Raw genomic sequence first — 25,912 nt, forward strand, 5'->3', positions numbered from 1 at the left:
TCAAAGAGGCAGAAAAGTATATCATATTGCTAAAAAAAAACATAACAGCAGATTATAGCGGCCCAAATGCTGTAGCATTTGGGCCGCTATAATCTGGTATTATGTTTTTTATTCTACCTATCTTAGCAATATGATATACTTTACTGCCTCTTTGAGTATGTGTGTTCATCTCTAATCCAACGTCCATTATGGCACTTAGCTGAAAAAAATATTGACTAAGGAATTTTTTGAATATTTACCCTGGATTGGACACACACTCTATTTATTTATACATAGTTTGGTATATCCATAGTCTAAGAGTTGTCTTGTCAAGATTGTATTTTTTCAGTACCGATATATGATACCCACCATATATACGTTTCCCTGTGATCTGTTCCTGTTTTCTTTCCCCTGTTTTTATATGTGTTTTTATTGGCCAAGTGGAATTTTATATATTATTGATGAAATAAAAATTATTTTTATCCATTTATTGGGTGTTGTTTTCTGTACTCTGTTGTATAAAAATTAACTATTAACATGACATTCTTATTTTGCAGCTTTTTTTCACACCTGTCTAAAACTTTTGTGCAGTAGAGTATACGCGCACAGATAGGCATAAAGCAATAAACGATAGCTAACACAATGTACACTGTGGGAACTCACATAATAATCCCAGTTTTTCTTGTCCCCTTGTGGTGCAGTCATGCATCTATCCAATAGAATCTAGAAGACAAAGTGAAATCACAACATGGTTATGGTTAAATTCATATATAGAGTGATTTTCTGCTGCAGATTTAGCCCCAAATACATATTATATGTGGATTTTGCTGTACGTTTTTATGCAAATTTGCCAGCAGGTTTTACCCTTTACATCAATAACATAATTGTCAGCATACCCTAAATACTATGCAGGTTTTTATTCAGCTTAATTTATTTAGGGAAATTTAAAAAACGTAAGTGTATGTGCATACTGTGACTTTTAGGCCATATTCCAACCTTAAGTATTTGGTCAGTATTTTACATCTATATTTGTAAACCAAAACCAGGAGTAGGTGATAAATACAGAAGTGGTGATGTGTTTCTATTATAATTTTCCTCTGATTGTTCCACTCCTGGTTTTGGCTTATAAATACTGATGTAAAAAATTGACCAACTACTGAACATGTGAACGTAGCCATAGACTCCAGCTCACATGCCAAGTTTTTCAAGGCAAAGCCGTTTCAGGAAAACCCCAGTGTTTTTCTTCCCCGAAATGGCTTGACCTGATGGTTTAGCCACCGTTTGTTCAACACGACCTGCGTCTTTTACTCCATACCCCCAGCAGAAGCTGCCCGAAGAATGGACAGCTTACCTCTTTTAACCGCATTAGGGATTCCAAATTTCAAAAATAAAAAAAAAGCTTAGTCTTTCTGCGCTGCGGAATTTTGTACTGGTGGGCAGAATTCAATGATCTATTAATCTCTCCTGTAGTCACGTTTGGTAAAAATATATTTATATTATGTATATTACATTTGCACTGCAAATATGTTTCACACAGATTTTGATATGGATTTTTCTTTGAGTATGCCATGAATCTGTGGCAAGAATCCAGAAGAAATCTGCAATATATGAAGCATGCTGTAGACTTGGTAATATGCAACATGTCATAATGTTATGTGTAAATGAGCAAATGAAAAATGATTAAAGGGAATCTGTCACCAGGTTTTTGCCACCTGATCTGGTAGCAGCATAATGTACAGACAGAGATCCTGATTCCAGCAACGTGTTACTTATTGTGCTTCTCAGTTTAGTGTTGATAATATCAATGATTTATCAGCAGGAGATTATCAGTAGAGGACTAGTAAACATGCTGCCCAGTAGTCAAGCATATTCATGAGCTCTGTATAACCTCGCCCTCACCACTGATTGGTAGCTTTCTGTGTATACTGTGCATAGGCAGAAAGCCGCCAGTCAGTGGTGTGGACGGGGTTATACACAGCTCAGCATTCAGAGAACTGCTAGATCTGCAACAGATAAAACAATGATTTTATCAAAATGACAGCAAGTTGTCCATCACTGGAATCAGAGGATAAACTCCTACATCATGCTGCTTTCAGATTACATAGCAAAGCCCAGGTGACAGATTCTCTTTAATATAAGCACAAATTACAGATGTACACTTTTTTGCCACGTTAGATAAACCCTCACCTTTAAGCTTTCTGGTAGATAATTTACCATTTCCAGAATCGGACATTTAAAAGCAGAAGTGTCTGAAAATGTGACAAGCACTTCTTCCCACCTACAATAAAACAGCAATGATATGTAATGATATCTGCCCACAACAAAGTTATGCATATATACAGATGTAGCAAATATAAAAAAATGCCCAACACCCCACAAATATTATCATCGTATTGTTGTCACTTGTTACATCTCTATATGCGCATTTACATATTTGCACAATCAACTACAATGACTTTTTTCAAAGGTAACTTTTTAGTAAATAATTTTATAATGAAATCTCCCACACAATACACACAATACATACAATAAAATAAAAGGGATCTTAAGTGATAAGACTTCTTTCATCCATAGCCAGCATCAGTCATGTCCAATATCTGAGTTTGGTGCTGCAGATTGGCTTCTGTCATTTGCAACACCAGACATCACAAATGGCGCTGTATCTAGAAGAAAGCAGCTGAGTTTTTCTAAACCCATACAAACTCTTTACAACATGGCTCAATTGTTTGTATAACTCCCATAAATTGGAATAGAGAGAACTACTTCCCCATTTAACATCCACACGGATTTAGTAGCCATGTTACCAAATAAAACGGGTTAGGAGACTCTCATTGTTTGAGCTGGCAGTGCTTCTCAAAATCGGTACCTGTACCAATCAGACATTTATGGTCCTTCCAGTGAATGGCTGCAGGTTGTTGTCTATAACCCTTCCCATGACAATTATTTGCTACAGTCCCCATGCACCACTCCTATTACTCCGTGATGGACTTTGAACGTCTCTTCACCAAACCAATGAATAGTCCAAATAGAATAATCCAAGGCAATAAAGTTATCTCTTAAAAATATTCTTTATTGATCACGTCATATATAAAAAAAACCATGGCAACGTTTCGGCCATAAATGGCCTTTGTCAAGTAAGAACAAATATTTTGCTCTGGCTTGACAAAAGCTGCTTGTGACAAAAATTTTACAATGGTTTTTTAAATGTATTGTAATTAATAAAGAATTTTTAAGGGATAACTCCAATGCCTTCCCAAGACATATTATTTCCAGAATCAAATGTTCTACCTTTCACTGTGAATTGCAGTGGAGACCACATCCTTTCTTCCTGCACGTATTGCCTCATGTACGAAAGAGGCCTCAACTGCATTTAGAGTTAACGCTGCTCCACTTTCCAGCAGAAGACCAACTGCTTTGGAATGTCCCTCAAGGGCAGCTAGATGAAGAGCTGTGTTCTACATTAATGAAGAGAAATCTGTTCGGTATCTATTAGTGCATAGAAGGACTTTATTGATCATCTTTTTTATCTTCATATGAAATTAACTTTTTGAATGGATATAATTTATTAACTAATATCCAAGTCCTTCCTCATACTTCCATCCCCCTTTTTTTCTTGCATGGATGGCATTCTATCTTTAACCTACCTGCTATTCCCATTGTCCCATAACCCAGTGTGCCAGTTTTATAATATAAATGCTGTGAGAGCCTGGAGACAATGACTTGTAAAGGTGTGTTCATGTACAATGGAGGGCTGGTGAATGTGTGGTCAGGCACAATGGAGAGCTGGTGAAAATGTGGTCTGGCACAATGGAAAGATGGTGAAGGTGTGTTCATGCTCAATGGACAGCTGGTGAAGGTGTGGTCTGGCACAATGGAGAGCTGGTGAAGGTGTGGTCTGGCACAATGAAAATCTGGTGAAGGTGTGGTCTGGCACAATGGAAAGCCAGTGAAGATGTGTTCATGCTCAATGGACAGCTGGTGAAGGTGTGGTCTGGCACAATGGAGAACTGGTAAAGGTGTGGTCTGGCACAATAGAAAGCTGGTGAAGGTGTGGTCTGGCACAATGGAGAGCTGGTGAAGGTGTGGTCTGGCACAATGGAGAGCTGGTGAAGATGTGGTCTGGAACAATGGATAGCTGGTAAAGCTGTGGTTTGGCAAAATGGAGAGCTGGTGAAAGCATGTTCTGGCACACTGAAAAGTTAGTTAAGGTGTGATCTGGCACACAGAAGGGTTGGTGAAGGTATGGTTGGGCACAATGGAGATTGGTAAAGGTTTGTTCTGACACAAAGAAGAGTTGAGTGGTCTGACACTTAAAAATGCTGGTGAATGCTGGTGGTCTAGCACACAAAAGAGCTGGTGAAGGCACAACTGGGCCCACAGAAGAACTGCAGAGAGTGTAGTGTAGCACATAGGAATGCTGACGAAGGAGTAGCCTGGCATATAGAAGAGCTGCAAAGGGGTTATCCACTTTGGACAATCACTATTTGTCAAGAAGATCCCTTTATAATAAGTGGAGTAGAAAGTGTCCCCCTATTATGACCCTCTATTATGAGTCCTCCGTTATCATCCTGTAATCTATGGAGAAACCTGGCAGTAAGTGATCAATTTTCCTGCAGAATTACCATAGGTGAAATCAACATTACGTTTTACTTATATAAGTCAAAGGCTTGTGTAATGGACAGGTCCATCAATGACACAGATGCTCTTTGAAACCTGAATCCTCTCTGGTTGAAAAATGGGGACCCTGAACAGAAACCCCATTATTTTCACTCAAAATTCCACACTAGAATACATGAAAAGGGCTTTGCTAAACTGAACAAACCCTTTAATAAATAACTGATTGGACCAATAAATGTGGATAATCATCAAGTTACCTTTTCTTTGTCAGGTTTATCAATAAGTGCAATTGATGTATCCAGAAGAACCCTGATGGTACGAGTATAGCCTCCAGAAGCAGCATAGTGTAAGGCTGTCCACCCGCGATAATCACTGAGAATAGAAGAACCCAAAGCAACATTGTTTAGATGAAATAGAAGATAAGAAATAAATCATACCAAGAAAACTGAAGTGAAAATATTTGTAAATATGTTTTTTTATTGCTAAGATAGAGGATAGTGTGGCATTTATGTGACTTGACTGTTGTTGTTGAACAGTTGGACAATTATGTACAGCCCTTCCCTTGATGATTGGTGACCATGGATGATTCCTGAATAGAAATTGGTATAACAACCTACTGGAGTAATTGCACAGATATGGCTCTTTCATTTTTTTTGTAGAGGTAACTGAATCTTTGCAAGACTCTCGCTAGACCAGGGTCCTCTGTGAATTAATTCACTCACCTCTACTTCTGGGTATTAGTCTAAAGGCAAGTCTATGGACCAGGTTGGAGTAACAGATGGAAAGTCAGAACATTTTTTGGTATTTTTTTTTCTATTAATTGTTCCTTTACAAAAGGTTACTATTATTTTAAGGAACTTGTGATACAGTATGTCATCATTACAGTCACATTGCCTAGACCCCCACCAAGTACTTGAATCTTACAGCAATTAGTGTAGGTACAGGAGTCAAGAACATAGCAGCTATATACCATATATGTCATATTTAAAAAAAATGATTAGGTTAAGTTTAATTCACACTGCTCTATTTTTCTGTCACCAGACTCCATGTTGGTTCCCATTGAACCACAATAGAAATCAATAGAGTATGATGCGAGATCCCTTATTTTAAATGAAAGGGGGCATTACCAGTGTAAGACATGTACAGTGCCTACAAGTAGTATTCAACCCCCTGCAGATTTAGCTGGTTGACACATGCGGAATTAACTTGGCATTGTGACATTTGTACTGTAGATCAGCCTGGAAGTGGGAAATGCACTGCAGCAAATTTTTTTTTTTTTTTTTTAAACGTAAAAAGCAGAGTGTCATTTATTATTCAACCCCTCAAACCACAAGAATTCTGTTTGGTCCCCCTAAAGTATTAAGAAGTAGTTCAGGCACCAAGAATAATGAGCTTCACATGTGTGGATTAAAGATCTCTTTTGCCAGCCTTTTCTGACTATTTAAGACCCTCCCCAAACTTGTGAACAGCACTCAGACATGGTCAACATGGGAAAGACAAAGGAGCATTCCAAGGCCATCAGAGACAAGATCGTGGAGGGTCACAAGGCTGGCAAGGGGTACAAAACCCTTTCCAAGGAGTTGGGCCTACCTGTCTCCACTGTTGGGAGCATCATCCGTAAGTGGAAGGCTTATGGAACTACTGTTAGCCTTCCACGGCCAGGACAGCCTTTGAAAGTGTCCTCCCGTGCCGAGGCCAGGCTTGTCCGAAGAGTCAAGGCTAACCCAAGGACAACAAGGAAGGAGCTCCGGGAAGATCTCATGGCAGTGGGGACATTGGTTTCAGTCAATACCATAAGTAACGTACTCCACCGCAATGGTCTCCGTTCCAGACGAGCCCGCAAGGTACCTTTACTTTCAAAGCGTCATGTCAAGGCTCGTCTACAGTTTGCTCATGATCACTTGGAGGACTCTGAGACAGACTGGTTCAATTTTCTATGGTCTGATGAGACCAAGATCGAGATCTTTGGTGCCAACCACACACGTGACGTTTGGAGACTGGATGGCACTGCATACGACCCCAAGAATACCATCCCTACAGTCAAGCATGGTGTTGGCAGCATCATGCTGTGGGGCTGTTTCTCTGCCAAGGGGCCTGGCCATCTGGTCCGCATCCATGGGAAGATGGATAGCACGGCCTACCTGGAGATTTTGGCCAAGAACCTCCGCTCCTCCATCAAGGATCTTAAGATGGGTCGTAATTTCATCTTCCAACAAGACAACGACCCAAAGCACACAGCCAAGCAAACCAAGGCCTGGTTCAATAGGGAAAAAGTCAAGGTGTTGGAGTGGCCTAGTCAGTCTCCTGACCTTAACCCAATTGAAAACTTGTGGAAGGAGCTCAAGAATAAAGTCCACATGAGACACCCAAAGAACCTAGATAACTTGGAGAAGATCTGCATGGAGGAGTGGGCCAAGATAACTCCACAGACCTGTGCCGGCATGATCAGGTCTTATAAAAGACGATTATTAGCTGTAATTGCAAACAAGGGTTATTCCACAAAATATTAAACATAGGGGTTGTATAATAATTGACCCACACTTTTATGTTTAAAATTTAATAAAATTCAACTAAGCAACATAACTTTTTGGTTTGTAAGATTTATGCTTCTGTTCATAAAACCTACTCTCATTTGCAGTTTGAAGGCTCTAACTTATTTGCATCTTATCAAACCAGCTAAATCTGCAGGGGGTTGAATACTACTTGTAGGCACTGTAGATCAGGAAAGCAGACTGTCAGTCACTACATGTCTCACACTGGTAACCTGTCAGTCGAAATAATCTCTGGAGGCAGATTGTGATGCAGATCAGTGTACAATCCATAGATCTTAACAGTTTATTTACATATAAGAAAAATGTGAATGTCTTTTAAATAAGATCTTGGATCGCAGATGTCAAGGTATCATTTTAGTCAGCTTTCCATGACCTACATGGCCATATAAACGGCTTTAGAGACCTAAACTGACAGATCCCCTTTAAGTTAATGGCATATAAAGAAAAAAAATTAAAAAGGTATGTATAGGACTCCAAAGCAGAGCGCAGAAGGATGCTCCATGCATATTACTGTCAGTATATTCCAGCACCATGCTAAGAGAAGTATACAGCTGAAGCATACGTATCGTATATTTGCAGAAGTGATTTCAACGATGCAAATTTACATCTAGAGGAATACATATTTGACTTAGTTTATTTACATACCTTAAAAGAAGCGTTCCCTTCTTGAGTAAAAGAAACACTATTCTATCATGTCCATTTTCTGCAGCCAAGTGCAGAGGTGTCATTCCTTTTTCATCTGCATCATTTAGAAGAGTGGCATCTGGCACAAATCGTAGGAGCCGCTCACACGTGTTGTAACGACCGTAACTTTACAAAGAAACAGGCATGTGAGTTTATAGATATAAAGTCCAGTCACTACTAATGTATACAAAAAACAATAAAGAAATAGTTATATGCAAATTTATGCATTCATTCTACCTATGTGAACTGATTCTTGAACGAGTTCACAAATCTATCAATATTAAACCTGGATCTGTAATAGTTGCAGTATTTCAGGATTGTGTTTAAATATGGTTAGTGACATGTTAAATTAGAAATACCATCAAACTTAACATAAAGACTCAATTAAAGGGAATATGTCAACATGTTTTTGCTATACAATCTGAAAGCAGCATAACATACTGCAGGGCAAGAAAGCCTGATTCCAGGGATGTATCACTTACTGGACCGCTCGATGTAGTCTTAATAGAATCCCTGTTTTCATAGAATACCTACAGATTAGCCTGACTGCTGGTCCCATGAGCTGTAGTCCTTATTTTATCAGGCTTGGAAGGTCCATGTTTATTGGGCCCTTCCCAGCCTAGAAATACAAGCCTGCAGCCACCCCAGAATTGATGCATCACATTAGATGTGCCAATTCTGGGGCTTTGAGTGGCTGTTCCCAATTGCCCTGCTGTGGTGGCAATCTGGGTTATAGTAGTTGGGTTTGATGACAGCGGTGATTTTTAAAAAATCACAACTGGCATCAACCCCCTGGGGTTAGTAATGGAGAGGTGTCTGTCAGAAACCTGTTTTCTATTTTTTGCCATATTCCTTGACCCAAGTTGTAATAAATGAGCTTAAATTTGAGGTAAAAAAGGAGTATTGGCGTGGGAGTTGAGGGGCTAAGATTAATACAATAAGGTCTCTGTTGTGCCCTGACTGATTCCAGTGGTACATTTGAAGTTCTGGTCCACACAGGACATAGTCTCTATATAGTGCCTTTGACTCCATGATCATCTCCCATAAGGAGTGTTGTTTAACATAGTCCTGGTTTCATGGGCGTACATGAAGAGGAATATACTAATATATTTACCCCTATGAAACATTACCACGCCAGTCAGATGTTGAGGACATCCCAGTATGACTTAAAACTCCTATATAATAACTTGTTTTTATGCACACGCCCGGACTGACTGGCGTGTGCGGGTGTTGTGGTACCACTGAACCATGGACCGGAGAGTGCCTGGAGGGGCATGACTAAGTATCTGGCCGATCCGACCAAGGTGGCACGACGGCATACGACGCCAGTGCACCAGGGAGAAACCGGGCAGAGGGACCAGGTGCTACTCCAGGTCAAACTCCGGACACGGGGGTTGACCCACGCTGGGATTACTGGAACAGGCAGGTTAGGCTGGCACAGACTGGTGGATGTAAGCAAACACAGCAGGTATGCAGATGGGTGGATACAGGCGAGTATGCAGGCAGGGAGGTACTGGCCGAAAGGACGGGCTGGAGCACAGAGAGGTTAAGACCCAGTACAGACTGGGTCACAGAACTGCAGATGCGGTAGACAACCACAGCAGAGAGGGAACGCCCGAAGCGGTGGGCAAGAACAGAGCAGGACGGGGCTGCAGGAGCAGCGAGCACAAGTTGGGCAGGACAGGACTGCCGGAGCAGCGGGCAGAAGCAGGGCAGGGCGGGAACCGCAGAAGCAGTAAGCAAGATAAGAGCAGAGCAGAAACCGCAGGAGCGGCAAGCAAGGCAAGAGCAGAGTGAAAACCGCAAGAGCGGCAAGCTAAGCAGGAGCAGAGCGGACACCGCAGAGCGGTAAACAAGGCAGGAGCAGAGCAGAAACCGCAAGAGCGGCAAGCTAAGCAGGAGCAGAGCGGACACCGCAGAGCGGTAAACAAGGCAGGAGCAGAGCAGAAACCGCAAGAGCGGCAAGCTAAGCAGGAGCAGAGCGGACACCGCAGAGCGGTAAACAAGGCAGGAGCAGAGCAGAAACCGCAAGAGCGGCAAGCTAAGCAGGAGCAGAGCGGACACCGCAGAGCGGTAAACAAGGCAGGAGCAGAGCAGAAACCGCAAGAGTGGCAAGCTAAGCAGGAGCAGAGCGGACACCGCAGAGCGGTAAACAAGGCAGGAGCAGAGCAGAAACCGCAAGAGCGGCAAGCTAAGCAGGAGCAGAGCGGACACCGCAGAGCGGTAAACAAGGCAGGAGCAGAGCAGAAACCGCAAGAGCGGCAAGCTAAGCAGGAGCAGAGCGGACACCGCAGAGCGGTAAACAAGGCAAGGGGATAGGACTCTGTTCACAAAGAACAGACAGAGAAGGAAAGGCAGAACCAGAAGCACGCACAGTACTTACATAGAAGTAGCGAGCGTACACTAAATTCACAACAGAGGTACAGAGACGACGAGAAGGAATTTAGGAGCGAGTTCAGACTCTGCAGAAAGACGCAGAAAAACGCAGAAAACAGACATAGAGGGAAAAGGGAGACAAGGTTAAAGTAGAAACGAGGCACAGACAACAGGGAACAGAGGAACGGGAACAGAGACAGCAAGGCAGGAACACAAACAGGACTCTGTTCAGACGGGAACAGATACCGCAAGGCAGGGACACAAACAGGACTCTGTTCAGACGGGAACAGATACCGCAAGGCAGAGACACAAACAGGACTCTGTTCAGACGGGAACAGATACCGAAAGGCAGAGACACAAACAGGACTCTGTTCAGACGGGAACAGATACCGCAAGGCACAGACAGGCAGATCTAGGAATACGGCCCCTAGAAGGCGAAAGAACAGGCAAGAAGCGTGTTCACAAGAACAGACCACAGTTCAGACACAGAACTGGAAAACAGGCAGGAAAACAGGATAGGACCTGGCATGTCAGAGACAAAAAGCCAACTGACAAGAAACAATGCTCAGGCGCCATCTTGAGGAAGAAGGTGGTATAAATACCCAAAGATGGACAGCAATAGGCTGAAGGTGCAACAGGGGCGTGTCCGCAGCAGGTACAAGAAACAGGAAGTTCAGCGGGCGTCGCCCTATGCAGCCAAAACAGACAAACAGACAGCAAGGAGGGAAGCCAGAGAGACATTCTGGACTGGAGATCAAGTGCGCGCTCTTGCACAGTGGGAGATGGACCACCATGCAAGGACGCCGCCAGGTATGTTACAGTACCCCCCCCTTACGCCCCCTCTTCTTCAGGCCTGCCAGAATCTTCCGCAGGGAATTCAAGGACCAGTCGTTCACTTCAAGGAGATCACTTCCACTGTCCACAGAAAAAATTGATCCCATCTGGTTAGCTAGGATGCTACCTCCTATCCAGCCATCCTTAGCAACAGACGAAACAGGTTGAGTACCAGGAACAGCACACAAGGAAGTCTCTCTCCACATATTTTCAGGTGGCACCCCAGAGGGTACAGGAGACAACTGGAAGTCCTTCACCGGGTTGGAGGGGGACAGAGACTTGGGGGTAATCTCTGCTTCGAGGTACATCTTGTCAAGCTCACAGGAAGAAATAGACGGGTTATCAGGTACATAATGAGGAAAAGTCACTGTCTCTTTGTTATCTGGTGGTACCCCGGAGAATTCAGGAAACAACTGGAGGTCCTCCACCGGGTCAGAAGAGTGCAGAGGCTCAGAGAAAACATCTGCTTCAGAGTACACTAGGTCGGACTCACTGGAGGAAGCAGGCGAGGTATCGGGTACCGAGTATTGGAAAGTCTCTGTCCATTCACCACCAGGTGGCACCCCGAAGGGTTCTGGAGACAACTGGAGGTCCTCCGCCTGGTCGGAGGGGTGTAGAGACTCGGGAGTAACCTCTGTTTCGGAGTACACTAGGTTGGACTCACTGGATGAAGCGAGCGAGGTATCAGGTACAGAGTATAGGAGAGTCTCTGTCCTTTCGCTACCAGGTAGCACCCCGAAGGGTTCTGGAGACAACTGGAGGTCCTCCGCCTGGTCGGAGGGGTGTAGAGACTCGGGGGTAACTACCACTTTGGGGTACCCATTGTCAGGCTCACAGGACGAAGCGGACAAAGTATCGAGTACCGAGTGTAGAGAAGTCTCTCTCCATTTGTCATCGAGTGGTATCCCGGAGGATTCAGGAGGCAACAGGGGGTCCTCCGCCAGGTAGTAGAGGTGCACAGACTCAGAGGTAACCACAGCTTTGGAGCATCCTTGGACATGCACACCGGTTAAAGTGGGTGAAGCATCTGATGCCGGGTGCAGGAAGTTCTCCTGTGTGGAGTCTGGATGGGCAGAAGTCTCTTCGGGCAGGAGAACCGGAGCACTACCCACGCACATTACACGTTGGGGCTTCTCCGGGATACAGGGAGATGAAGCTTCAGTAGGGACTTCAAGGTTGGGGTCAGGAGGTCTCAGGGAGGACAGACCCTGGCGTGACGGCTTGCCTCTACGTCTAGCACGTCTGGACTGCCTCTTGAGGTTGGGAGAAGTATTCCGGAAAGCGTAGTCACCCTGTGAGGATTCTGGGTGGGCAGTAGTCTCATTGGGCTGGAGGACTATTGCGCTACCCACACACATTACCCATCGGGGCTGCTCCGGGATATTGGGAGGTGAAACTTCAGCAGGAGCCTCCGGGTTAGGATCATCGAAGACCATTAGAAAGGCCACCAGGAAGGCCATTAGGTCCAGGAGGATCGGATCCTGTGTTTCATATAGGGGGTTGATCCATTCCAAGGCATCACCCGCCAGGTAAGACATAATGAATGCCACCTTAACCCGATCGGTGGGAAAACATAGAGGGTAGAACTTGAAGTGTAGCATGCATTGCTCCACAAATGCACGACTTTGTCTTGGATCCCCATAGTAACGTGGCGGATCCGCAGGAACGAGAGCAGATAGATCCATTTGGACGGGTGCGTAATTCGCCTGGAACTCAGCTGAGAAAAAAAAAAAATTATTTATTTATTTTTAATGCATGTATTCGCTGGAAAACTTCTCAGAGAGCGAAGGCCGTGGGGCTCAACGGGAACCATGGCCTGAGCATGCTGTTATGCACACGCCCGGACTGACTGGCGTGTGCGGGTGTTGTGGTTCCACTGGACCATGGACCGGAGAGTGCCTGGAGGGGCGTGACTAAGTATCTGGCTGATCCGACCAAGGTGGCACGACGGCATACGACGCCAGTGCACCAGGGAGAAACCGGGCAGAGGGACCAGGTGCTACTCCAGGTCAAACTCCGGACACGGGGGTTGACCCACGCTGGGATTACTGGAACAGGCAGGTTAGGCTGGCACAGACTGGTGGATGTAAGCAAACACAGCAGGTATGCAGATGGGTGGATACAGGCGAGTATGCAGGCAGGGAGGTACTGGCCGAAAGGACGGGCTGGAGCACAGAGAGGTTAAGACCCAGTACAGACTGGGTCACAGAACCGCAGATGCGGTAGACAAATACTGCAGAGAGGGAACGCCCGAAGCGGTGGGCAAGAACAGAGCAGGACGGGGCTGCAGGAGCAGCGAGCACAAGTAGGGCAGGACAGGACTGCCGGAGCAGCGGGCAGAAGCAGGGCAGGGCGGAAACTGCAGAAGCAGTAAGCAAGATAAGAGCAGAGCAGAAACCGCAGGAGCGGCAAGCAAGGCAAGAGCAGAGTGAAAACCGCAAGAGCGGCAAGCTAAGCAGGAGCAGAGCGGACACAGCAGAGCGGTAAACAAGGCAGGAGCAGAGCAGAAACCGCAAGAGCGGCAAGCTAAGCAGGAGCAGAGCGGACACCGCAGAGCGGTAAACAAGGCAGGAGCAGAGCAGAAACTGCAAGAGCGGCAAGCTAAGCAGGAGCAGAGCGGACACCGCAGAGCGGTAAACAAGGCAGGAGCAGAGCAGAAACCGCAAGAGCGGCAAGCTAAGCAGGAGCAGAGCGGACACCGCAGAGCGGTAAACAAGGCAGGAGCAGAGCAGAAACCGCAAGAGCGGCAAGCTAAGCAGGAGCAGAGCGGACACCGCAGAGCGGTAAACAAGGCAGGAGCAGAGCAGAAACCGCAAGAGCGGCAAGCTAAGCAGGAGCAGAGCGGACACCGCAGAGCGGTAAACAAGGCAGGAGCAGAGCAGAAACCGCAAGAGCGGCAAGCTAAGCAGGAGCAGAGCGGACACCGCAGAGCGGTAAACAAGGCAAGGGGATAGGACTCTGTTCACAAAGAACAGACGGAGAAGGAAAGGCAGAACCAGAAGCACGCACAGTACTTACATAGAAGTAGCGAGTGTACACTAAATTCACAACAGAGGTACAGAGACGACGAGAAGGAATTTAGGAGCGAGTTCAGACTCTGCAGAAAGACGCAGAAAACAGACATAGAGGGAAAAGGGAGACAAGGTTAAAGTAGAAACGAGGCACAGACAACAGGGAACAGAGGAACGGGAACAGAGACAGCAAGGCAGGAACACAAACAGGACTCTGTTCAGACGGGAACAGATACCGCAAGGCAGGGACACAAACAGGACTCTGTTCAGACGGGAACAGATACCGCAAGGCAGAGACACAAACAGGACTCTGTTCAGACGGGAACAGATACCGAAAGGCAGAGACACAAACAGGACTCTGTTCAGACGGGAACAGATACCGCAAGACAGGGACACAAACAGGACTCTGTTCAGACGGGAACAGATACCGCAAGGCAGAGACACAAACAGGACTCTGTTCAGACGGGAACAGATACCGAAAGGCAGAGACACAAACAGGACTCTGTTCAGACGGGAACAGATACCGCAAGGCACAGACAGGCAGATCTAGGAATACGGCCCCTAGAAGGCGAAAGAACAGGCAAGAAGTGTGTTCACAAGAACAGACCACAGTTCAGACACAGAACTGGAAAACAGGCAGGAAAACAGGATAGGACCTGGCATGTCAGAGACAAAAAGCCAACTGACAAGAAACAATGCTCAGGCGCCATCTTGAGGAAGAAGGTGGTATAAATACCCAAAGATGGACAGCAATAGGCTGAAGGTGCAACAGGGGCGTGTCCGCAGCAGGTACAAGAAACAGGAAGTTCAGCGGGCGTCGCCCTATGCAGCCAAAACAGACAAACAGACAGCAAGGAGGGAAGCCAGAGAGACATTCTGGACTGGAGATCAAGTGCGCGCTCTTGCACAGTGGGAGATGGACCACCATGCAAGGACGCCGCCAGGTATGTTACACTTGTTGCCAAGTATATGCACAGAGAGCCGCAAAAATGATCTAATGGAGAGTTTCCCTGAACAAAGCTGGTGCACGCATTGCGCATGCGCGAAGCCCGTTTGGAGCTCGGGGCATTTTGATTGGCTCTCAGACTATGACGTGAGCAGACATGCGCAGATGCATGTATCCGGATGCTGTTATTGGTGTTATATATGTCACATGTGGACTGTTTATTATGAAATGGGTGAGTCATACCCCTGTATTAATTATATTGCACATGATAGTATTCATTAAATACTTAAAGCGCACCTGTCAGCAGGATTGTGCTCAGTAAACTACATACACTGTCAGGTGGGTGACATTACACTGATTAAAATCATACCTGTGGTGATTAAATCCATCATGTGGTTCTTGTATAATCTTTATTTTCAGTTTGGATATAATGATATGCTCGTGCTCTGGGGCGACCTGTGGAGGGTGCTCTATCTGGTGCTCTGCTTACATATTCATCTGTATGCTCTTATGACAGCTCACTGTGCCTTCACTGACCGGCCTCCTATTTTACATAATACATCTAGTACTGCAGGGCTAGGTACAACATGTGACCCTTACAGCCAATCACTGGCCTCAGCAGTCAAGGTCAGTCAACCTTGGCAGTAAATCTGAGGTCAGTGATTGACGGAAGTGGTCAGGTGATTTAGATGAAACATTACAGCTGCAGTCTTGTAAACAAACCCTGGAGGGAGCAAAAATGAGGCGGCACCCTGATGGTAGAGGGACTTCAAGGAAGAATTACCTAACTTTGCCCCAATAGTTTCTGATAATTGACAACCCCTTTCAAAGTGCTTTGCTGAAGTTGCTCACTAAATTGCTAATCTATTTGCAGTATATAGATGCATCTACATCCAACAGAAAGTCTCTGCTGTAGAGCTACCATTGATTAAAATAAAAGCAGCAGACTGTGATTTCTTGGACATTGGTGGCTCAATGTGCTGCGCAGGTGTATGCATTGCTGGAGCTTAGAAAGGTGTACAACTCTGCTAATCAACTGCTTGGCAAAGTTATAGCTTATATTATACAGTTGTCCAGGACTATCATATTGATGTTCTCTCCTAAGGAATGGGTCATTGATATCAGACCAACACCCGGCACCCCCACCGATCAGCAGATCCAGTGGCTTCCAAATGTACACAGTGTTAGGAGCCAAAAGACCACAGCTCCATAAACTGTCTAGTGGCCATTCTTGGGTAATACAGCTTAACTTCAATTTAATTCAACAGGAGCTTAGCTGCAGTACCAAAGAACAGCCACTACATAGTGTGCAGAGCTGTGGTGTACCAGTCACCTTAAAATGTTTATTCCTGGACTGCAAACAGCTAATCGATGGGGGGGCCGTCTGTTGGACCCCAGCTGATATAATATTGATGACTGTCCTAAGAATACGTCATCAATATTGTAGTTGTGGACAAGTCCTTTAAGTACTGAGCTATATTATACTTTAACTGAACATTGCATCAATACAGGACAAAATAATATATAACATACAAAGCAGCAAAGTGAAGAGCTGATCTTTTATTCTTGGTCTTGGAATACAGCGACACGTTAAGTCCAAGCAGGTTGTTTACAGAATTCGGGACACCGTGGCGGCAGGCATAATGTAATGGGGTGCAGCCGTCTGCATCTTCATCACTCACAAGAGTCTTGATGTCTGCCCTCTAGCATAGAAATTATGGGAAAATATATAAGTAGGGGAAAGTGAGAAATAGAATCTAAAGTCAGAACATACAAAAAAATATATATCAGATGTCAGCTTAAAATTTTTTTGAGATATGAAAGATATTGGTTTACTTTGATGAAATCAGTCTTGAAGAATGTTTGTTGCCAACAAAGGTATCAACAGAGGAAGAAGGAGCTACTTCCACGTCAATGTGCTGATAATAAAGATTTCAGATCTATATAAAAATATGGGCTGATTAATTTTAGCACCCCTGTAACTTTGTTTTTGTTACAGAGGTCAAAAGCCTCCACCTCTCCTCACATTGCCAAAAAGTTAGAGAGGGTGTCAAACTTCAAAACATGTTACACAAGCAAGGGATGGGTCAAAAAAATGTAAATGTATATTCACCCAGCTGTAACCCCTGTGGCTTCAGCCCAAGCAGCTATAGTATTCTTACCCTGGACATGACGCTATGGCGCCCCATTCTTCTGTCACCTGACGGGCAACGCACTTGATTAGCTGTAGCGATCATATGAATGTGCAGTTTCAGACACTCCACCATTGCAGCCTATCATGGACCTCAGCAGTCAGGTGACCAAAGAATGGAACATTATAACCTACTGTTCCACCAAAGACCATCGATGTGGTCTGCGATGATAATTAGAGCGTATACACCATTTTATTCATTTTATTATATTCACTAATTTCTTGCTTCTGTTAAAAAGAAAATAATAATTTGGATAACCCCTTTAATAGAGAAAATTTAGAAACATACTGGAGTAATAAACTAATATATTTGTGCTGTTCGTGTGCCACAAATTTAAGCTAAGAACCAATATAGATTTCTGTGATAATTTAATTTCTGGAAAGTGAAAGTTGCCATTTCCTCCAATAATCCCTGACAACTTTCTAGAATAATGGTGACAATCGCATAAAAACAAAAATGACACAATTTTTACAACTCAAAACAGACAGGGGCCAAAATATGCTACTTTTGTCCATCAGTTAACTACATAAATACAGTAATAAATCTTTCATATTCATTAAGTGTAGAAGGGGTGTCCTGATCTCCTGTTCTTCCTCACTGTGATTGAACTGAATGAATGTAGCTCCATGGTAGAGCACGTGAGCTGCGTTCTAGTTAATGTCTATGGGACTGACAGACATAGCTGAGCACTCTACTTGACTTTTTCAAACTGTCTCATATACATTGGTCGCTACGCTCAATCTCGGACAGACAATGCTGTGGATAGTTTGTATATGTCTAAATGCCAATTGTGGGAGAAAAAAAACTTCATTAAGTCGATGTTAGGCTTTCCTAAGTCCCATATCAACATTGTGACGAGCCTCTATGAATGTGCAGTAATGACTGTGATACTCACTCCTAAACAATCTTACAATTAATTTTTATTAACATTTCAACTGTGTTAAGTTTTTTGAGGGAGAATTTTGAAATTGATAAGCTGACTGACAGCCTTGACCCTTTTATTATTTACCAGGTACAGGCTTATGTATTTGGTAGTGGCTGTGCCTGGTACTACAGGAGCTCAACGCTGATCTCCATTCGAGTGAATGAACCATCAGTTGATTGAAGGTGGCTGTACCTGAAAAACAATGTGTCCGGAGCTCTGCAAACCCTTTATTTAGCAGTTTGGTGGGGTTCCACCAATCTAATAATGATAGTCTTTCTTAAAGATAGGCCATCAATATAAAATTCTCAAAAATCCTATAAAATTATTAATACTTGTAATACAAGTAAAATTATAACGATAAAGCCATTCATAATTTCTAAGATATACCTGTAGAAATTCTTCTCTGATGTTCTTTAAACCTCCCGGCTGCAAAACAGTCAGATGAAGAAAATTCCTTCCATAATTATCTGTTAGCTTTACATCAGCTCCTAAAAGAGGGTATACAGCAAATCAGTGCATTCATACGTCACAAAATACTATAATATAACTTCTTGATAAGTTATCTCTCCAACAGATAGAAGTTTGTTGACTGGGTTATACTGTTGTTCTCAGTACCAACATTTTATATTTAAAGCAAATAAAATAAATTTTGTAACAAGATTTTTAGATTTTAGAGAAATCTGCTTCTTTCTCAACTTAAAAGCCATGTTTTTCCTTAACCTAAATTCATTATTTACTCTGAAAAACAGCTCAATCTTCTTGGTCAAGACAAGTGGGCCTTCCAACTCAGAGTTGTAATATTGCAGCTGCCTGTTAAAAGCCTATGAGGAGGGAAAGGTGAGATGGAAGGAGGAGCAGGACGAGAAAAAGGGAGGCAGATCTTTCTGCTGTTTTATATTAAGTGTAATTTTCACTCTTTTGCTGGATTTACTGCTAGATTGCTCAGTACTGCTGTATAGTGCCCTCCATGTGGCAAGTGCTTCTGAACATTTGCTACATAGAACCAGGAAGAAGCTGGTGGCGAAACGAGCGTCAGGGTGAGAGGATGCAGCTTGTGACCATCCATACTTTCTGGATAATCCTTCCAATTGTTAAAGACAGGTACTATTACCCTAATGAATGTTCATGAAACTGTCTGCATTACTTGATATGACATCTATACAAATATTGTGATGTATATGACCTTCTACTTATATATTGTTATACAGATGAATTCTTTAGCTACCAGTAATAGTTCTACAGCCATTTAATGTACTGGCAATTGATATTATCAGGTCTGGCATGAATGTAAGGATTTTACTGCAATTTATATACTTGGTGGCTCTTTATTTCTGAGTGTGCTGTACATACATCTTTCTCCTGGTACAGTGTACTATAGTACCTGATTGATCGTATTTATATCTCCACCTTGGATGTTTACACTATTGCTTATGTAATTTACCAAAACTACTAGTTTATTGGTCACACCGACGTCTCCTGTTGGAAATTCTGCTTTTTTAATTCTGTATTTTAATTTGTTTCAATAAATTTGGCTTTTTATTACGTATCTCTTCCACACTGTGACTTTATTCTAGTCTAGGTTTGTTGTTTTGCATTTGATAGGAAGTGCCATTTTCTCTGAACATTAGTGAATATTGATGAATGAATAAAACCAGGAGAGCAGGAATCCTTCATGTCTCCTGTGGTTGGGGACATCATTATAGCTACAATCACTCACTAGCTTAGAGACAGCTAGAAGTTAGAGATAGCAATTGCAGAAGGCAAAACTGGTAAAAAAGTGTTATTCGTCATGTGCACTTACAGCGGCTTATTCTGAAAAGTTAAATTGAAACAACAGGTAAACTTTAAAGCAGTTTTAAACTTAAAGTAGTTGTCCATTGAAACAAAGTATTCCCTCTCAGCAGGATAGGAGATATCTTGTTGATCAGTAGGTGGCAGCAGCCCCATAGGGAATGAATGGTGTGCAGGTCGAACATGCACACTGGCATTTCATTCAAACAGAGATACAAATTCCCCATTCTGCTGATTGATGTTGGTTCCAGCAGTCAGACCTCCACCAATTAACATCTTATCACCTGTACTGCAATGTGTGATGATAACGTGTCTTCACATACTGCCTTTAACCCCCCTGCAGGTATCTCTCCAGCTCATGACAGCTCTAAATATTATTGTTTCCTGGTAGCCCAGGCGTACCATTCCATTATTGATTATTGTGTCAAAGCCGTGATCACCAGAACATAGCTCAAGAAATCACCACTAGGGCTTGTGCCGTATGACTCGGTTATATTCTGTGCAGATATTTTCCCATTTATTACCCAGTGTGGCTCCAAGTTATTTTTCATAAGTGGCAGTGGCTCAATAGCTAAAGAAAGTTGTTTTTTTATTACTAAAATTGCTTTATATAACCAAATCAGGCTATCCCTGCATGTGTCACAGCTCTCTGACAGATGTGACACATGCAGCAGCGGCGACTGTTACTGAAATGCTAAACACGCCGAAACTACTCGGCGAGTACCCGAGCGTGCTCATTTAAAGGGTTAAACGAGCACGCTCGCTCAACACTAATTGCTAGGTAATTCTGTGGTGGTTTTGATCCCCAGCGTTAAACAAGGGTGCTCTGAACAAAGTTTATCCTTGTTGAAAGAATTTTAAGTTTTATCAACTTGTATCAACTGCATAATCACAAGAGCGAGTTAATATCAGATTGAGAACAATACGGCCTGATGAGTAACAAGTGTTTGCTATGTACCGTTTTCAAGAAGTAAATTTACAATCTTCCAAGAAGAACACGAAGTAGCCATCAAGAGCGGCGTGCGCAACTCATTATCCACACTGTCAACATTTGCTCCCTGTAAATATGAGAACAATGTGAGTACATAGTGGAGAAAACCTGAGATAAAAGATATAAAGCCAATAACTGTACAGATAATCAGTGGAAAGACTCTAACTTGTGATTACTAATGGACTAATGGCTGCATATCGCACCACCATAATACCGTATAAATTGTAAAGTCACAAAATAAATATCAGTAAATGACTGTTTATGAACATGAGGGTAATTTATTACTTAAGAACTTCATGAGCTCAGTAGCTAGAATAACTTTCCATTCACTTATCCAAACAAAATCTGTAGTTTTATCTAGTATTAGATACTTTTATAGCTTTCTGATAGAATAGATAGATCTTAATGGTAAAAATGTCTGAGCTGCATATATATATTTATATGTCTCCTACTAATATGCGGTGAATATTGACAAGCTCAAGTTTTTAGAAGAAAAGCCAATTCAATAATAGGAGAATTTAGGCTGTTATTCATATGGGTCTTGTATGTATTACCCTCTTTCTTTTTCATCTAGAAACCAGAATGAGAGAACTCACCCTAACATGAATTTAAGAAATGTTAATTATATGCAAGATTAATCAGCTGTCCCTCTGTTTTGAAAATTCACTGTTCATAGTCTGCACCAAGAAATGGCAGAAGTATTAGAACAGAGCTGGATTTAGGTAAAGTGTAGCCCTAGGCAAAAATAAAACATTGACTCTAGTTTGGGGGAGGATAATTCTATCAGCATGAAATTTCCTGAATGATGGAAATCTCCATGACATTTATGAACAGCCCTACACCTTTCTTGTGCCCCTCCAATCCACCTTACATTCTGTTGCCCAATAAACTATCTCAACCCTTACTGTTCTGTCTCTACCATCTGCCAATCTCTTCATTGGCTACCTAAATTGCAGTTTAAAGTACCAAGCACAAATCTTTTTTGCTCGCGTCTGTCTCCTCATCACACAACCATCTTTAAAGGATTATTTCCACAATCATATTATTTGTCACAAGGCACAGTGAATGCATACTTTTTGGTAATATACAGACCAAGCCCCATAAAAGCTTAATTATTGTAACCTTGTGTATTTTTTCATCTATATCTGCCACTCTGTACATCCAGCTTCACATAGCTGAATTGGCAATCCTATTCTTAAGTTGCTTTGCTTCTCCTCAGTGCTGCAGACCCCTTACCCCCTTTCCTGTGTGTTTCTGACTCAATCGACCTCTCTTGGTCATCATCAAATAAATGTACAGTAAACAAAGAATTCACCTTATGCTTCTGTGCACTTGCAGTTCCTGCACAGTCCTCAGCTTGACCAATTGTATCTTTTACTACCTACATCAGAAATTATGCCTCTGTGGTTTTACATCATTGTTAACTGGTTTCTTCCAGAGCTGAACTCTCCTTCACTCCTCGACAATGGAACTTCTTATTACTAGGCAGGCTGAGTTGTGTTTGTTGCTTGCTGCTGACAGATCAGTGATGTAAAACTGTAAAAATTGTTCGGTTGTTGCATATGGCAGAAGATAATTCTCTGCCATATGCATCAGCAGAGGAGCAATTGCAATTTCACATCAGTGACCAGTCAGCAGCAGCCAACAAACACTATTCAGCTCTACACTGCCTAAAAAGTTCCATTGTCCACATTGTAGAGGATTGAAGGAGAGTTGAACTCTGCTAGACATCAGCTAAACATTATGTAAAAAAAATGAATCAGATATACTGATGTAGTTGGCAAAACATAAAATGGGTCAGGCAGGGTACTTTACAGGGGCAGAGTGCACAGAGGCTTAGAGCATTTTCTAAAGGTAGAATACACTCTATGTCGGAGGTGGAGGCAGAGCAGAGCAATTCTTGCAGCAAGCCATCTGAGAAAGGCTACAGTGTGTATGATCAATCAGGAGTATTATAACTACAGCAGAAAGGTTCCAATGGCAACTGGAGAGTAAATAGAGTCTGCAGGGCATCCTTTGTAAGGGTGATATGTGCAAAATAAGGTAGATTTAAAAAAAAGTGGCATATTAGCACAAATGAATAAATATAATATGTAAATTATTATAAGACCATATAGAGTTTTGGTAGTAACCCTTTAAGACTTCTCCCATGCATTTCTATTTCCATACTGTGGAACTTGTTGCCCTAATTGGTTAGACTCCTCCACATCTAAGAAAGCTTCAAAAGCCATCTAAAAATCCACTTATTTAGAAAAAAATACAATTACCCTGCAGCCACAACACTATCATACAAATAGCTTCTGCCCTCGCTTACTGATTCATTCCACCTTTCTCTTCTGAATCGTAAGTCCTCAATAGCAGGGTCCTTACTCCATAAGTCATAGTCTGTCACTCATTTAGTTGCGATTATTGTGCTTGTCTTCAAACTTATGTTATATATTTATATTATATATTATTTTATAATTATGTTTTTTGATGTAAACCTTCTTTAAATCTTTATCGCATGCACAGTGCCCGGAGTTTAAGGTGTTGTCCACTACTAGGACAGCCTCTTTCTTAATCCAAACCATAGCCCCCATTAATATAAAAACACCTTTACTCACCTACCGTACTGGTGCCATTCCAGCAGTGTCGGCACCCACATTTCCGGGGCTCACGTGAGGGAGGTTGTTATGTCATGCGAACCCTGAGCCCAATGAACGCTGGCATCACTGGTTCCACCTTCGGACTTATAAGTAATAAAGAGAAAATCAGGACTGTGGATGGCTGCTCACTCCCTCTTGGTTACTTATACATCTGAAGCCGGGGACAGTAAGTCTAGCACGCATTAAGCTTTTGGGGCTCACATGAGGTTGTTATGTTATGTGAGCTCTGGGAACGTAAGTGCTGACACTGTTGGAATGGCGCTGACACCGCTTTAAACGGCGCCGGCACCGCTGGAACAGCGCCAGCAAGTGAGGTGAGTATAGGTGCTTTTATTTTAACAGAGGCTAACATTCAGAGTGAGAACGGGTTGTCCTTGTAGTGGGCAACCACTTTAAAAGTTCATATGGACATCTGAATCCAGTGCTTATGACTCGCCCCCTGGGCCGTGGGGCACGCGGAACCGGGCGATAGGGAGATGTTGGGGGTAGTAGTGGCGGCCCGGTCTCACGGCTCAGGGTGGTCAGACCAATGGTAGTCTGCTATGTGCTTCAGATAATGTCCGACTACGCCACCCGTGGATTGCGGTTATTAGGAACCGCCGCTGCAAGTCAGTCCGCTGGGGCTGATGATGTGTGCAGCTGGGATGATGTGAGTCCCCACGGGAAGAGTGTAGCCCCAGGGCAGTGTAGTGGATGGTGGGAGTGATGGTAGTGAGAGTCCCGGTGCTAATAGTGCTGGAGGCGCGAATGAGCACACAGACGGCAAGTTACAGTCCAGGGTCTTTACTCACAGTTCGTTTGTTCCAGGTCACTTCGGCCAGCAGTGACCGCCCGAGCCGTGCTGCGTCCACCAGGTGAGGGGCTCGGTCAACTCCCAGGCAGTTCAGGAGCATGGCACAGGACCCCCTTTTATCCTTTCTCTGGCCTGCCTCACCAGTGACCCACTTTTGTCCAGCTGCCGCGGACTTGTGCGGTTAAACGTGGGCCCCGTCCTGCGCTGTCCTATATGGTGCCTTCCTAGCAGGTTTGATGAGGTGTCGCACCAATATATGATCACGACGACCGGTCTTTGGCTGAGGGTAGTTTCTCCTCCACCAACTTGGGATCCGGTACCCTTAATCTGCCTGACCCTTCACCCTGGATTCTCGTGGGTTCTTAGGGTCCCTTCCACCTTCTTGTTCCTGAGCCCTTCTGTTTCTCTCTCTTCTCCTTCTCTCCTGTTCTGTCTTCTCCTCCTTCCCTTGGCCTCTTCTCCAGGCCCACTTCTCCTTCTCCTCTCAGGCTCCGGCCTCTTCTCTAGGCCTGCCTCTGGAGCAGCACTCAGCCTGAGCTGCTGCTCCCTGTCTTCTTCTCTGACTGAACACTGATCTAAGATGGTGCCCACCTTTTATACCTCCCTCTGACCATGAGCCCAGGTGACCAGCAACCAATGGGCTCCTACCTACGCTCAGGAACCAACCCCTATCTGCCCCTACAGCACTGGGTGTTCCACCCCTCCCTCCCCACTCCAGCATGGACATGGTCGGTCGTGCCTGCACTTATGTCTAGTGGGAGCACCGTTGAGCTGTCCCTGGGAAATGGGGTGTGTGTGCATGCAGCTAACTGAGCCCTGGTCCATACTCCATCCTTACCTGGGAGTGGAATATCACACCTCTGGTCTGAGGTGCAATACCCCTGTAGCGGCCGAACCCTCGGGGCGCTACATTCCCCCCTGGTAAAGCACAGCACGTCCTCGGGCTGGAAAAGAGCAAAAACAGTTAATTATAGGACATGCAAAACTTTTTCAATAACTTTTTACATTTAGAAACGGACGACATTGTTCAATTCCCTTTATGGGACACACTTTTCCCTTTCACTAGACATTATAGAAAACTTTCACATTACTATTTAGCAGCATATAAAATCTAAAACATTTTTAATTAAAGCACATTCTTGTATTCTTGGTTCACGGTCGCGGTGCAACTTGCGACCAGGTGCTCTTTCTTTTTAAAGGTGCAACAGTCCATTTTAACTTTGAGGTAGACGTTGCGGTTCCTGTATAAAACCAGTAGGGGGCGCTTTAAGAAGCGCAACTATATACATGGGATTGGCCGTTCCCAGTCCTCGGCCAGTGGGGATAGGGGAATGGCTGCTCACAGTCCTCAGCCTGTTAGGGGAAGAGGGATGGCTGCTCTCAGTCCTCAGCCAGGTTACTTAGGGGATAGGGGATAACGTTCACACAGTTCTATATCAGTCCCAACGGGGACCACACTTCAATCTGAAACAGTCCCACACAGTTCCTTTTGCACCCTTACGGGTAACTATTTACAATGCCACTTGACCGTTCACTGGTAACGGTTTCTTCGTGACGCTCCTTCTTCCTCCTCGTA

General features: G+C 43.8%; 1 protein-coding gene across 2 annotated transcripts in view; it reads right to left on the minus strand.

Annotated features, from left to right (window-relative positions):
* The window catches only part of TRPA1 (transient receptor potential cation channel subfamily A member 1), a 224,650-nt gene that overhangs the window by 106,260 nt on the left and 92,478 nt on the right, over nt 1-25,912 (minus strand). For both annotated transcript variants that reach the window (XM_073679440.1, XM_073679439.1), the window contains exons 10-17: nt 20,866-20,965; nt 18,504-18,604; nt 16,533-16,702; nt 7,794-7,958; nt 4,854-4,968; nt 3,268-3,434; nt 2,167-2,257; nt 643-702 (exon numbers count right to left, since the gene is read on the minus strand). In XM_073679440.1, the coding sequence (XP_073535541.1) occupies nt 643-702; nt 2,167-2,257; nt 3,268-3,434; nt 4,854-4,968; nt 7,794-7,958; nt 16,533-16,702; nt 18,504-18,604; nt 20,866-20,965 (969 nt within the window). The remainder of the gene's footprint in view (nt 1-642; nt 703-2,166; nt 2,258-3,267; nt 3,435-4,853; nt 4,969-7,793; nt 7,959-16,532; nt 16,703-18,503; nt 18,605-20,865; nt 20,966-25,912) is intronic.

This window comes from Phyllobates terribilis, unplaced genomic scaffold, assembly GCF_046119375.1.
Source record: "Phyllobates terribilis strain yellow unplaced genomic scaffold, ASM4611937v1 Scaffold_4__5_contigs__length_816908805, whole genome shotgun sequence".
NCBI classification, from domain to species: domain Eukaryota; kingdom Metazoa; phylum Chordata; class Amphibia; order Anura; family Dendrobatidae; genus Phyllobates; species Phyllobates terribilis.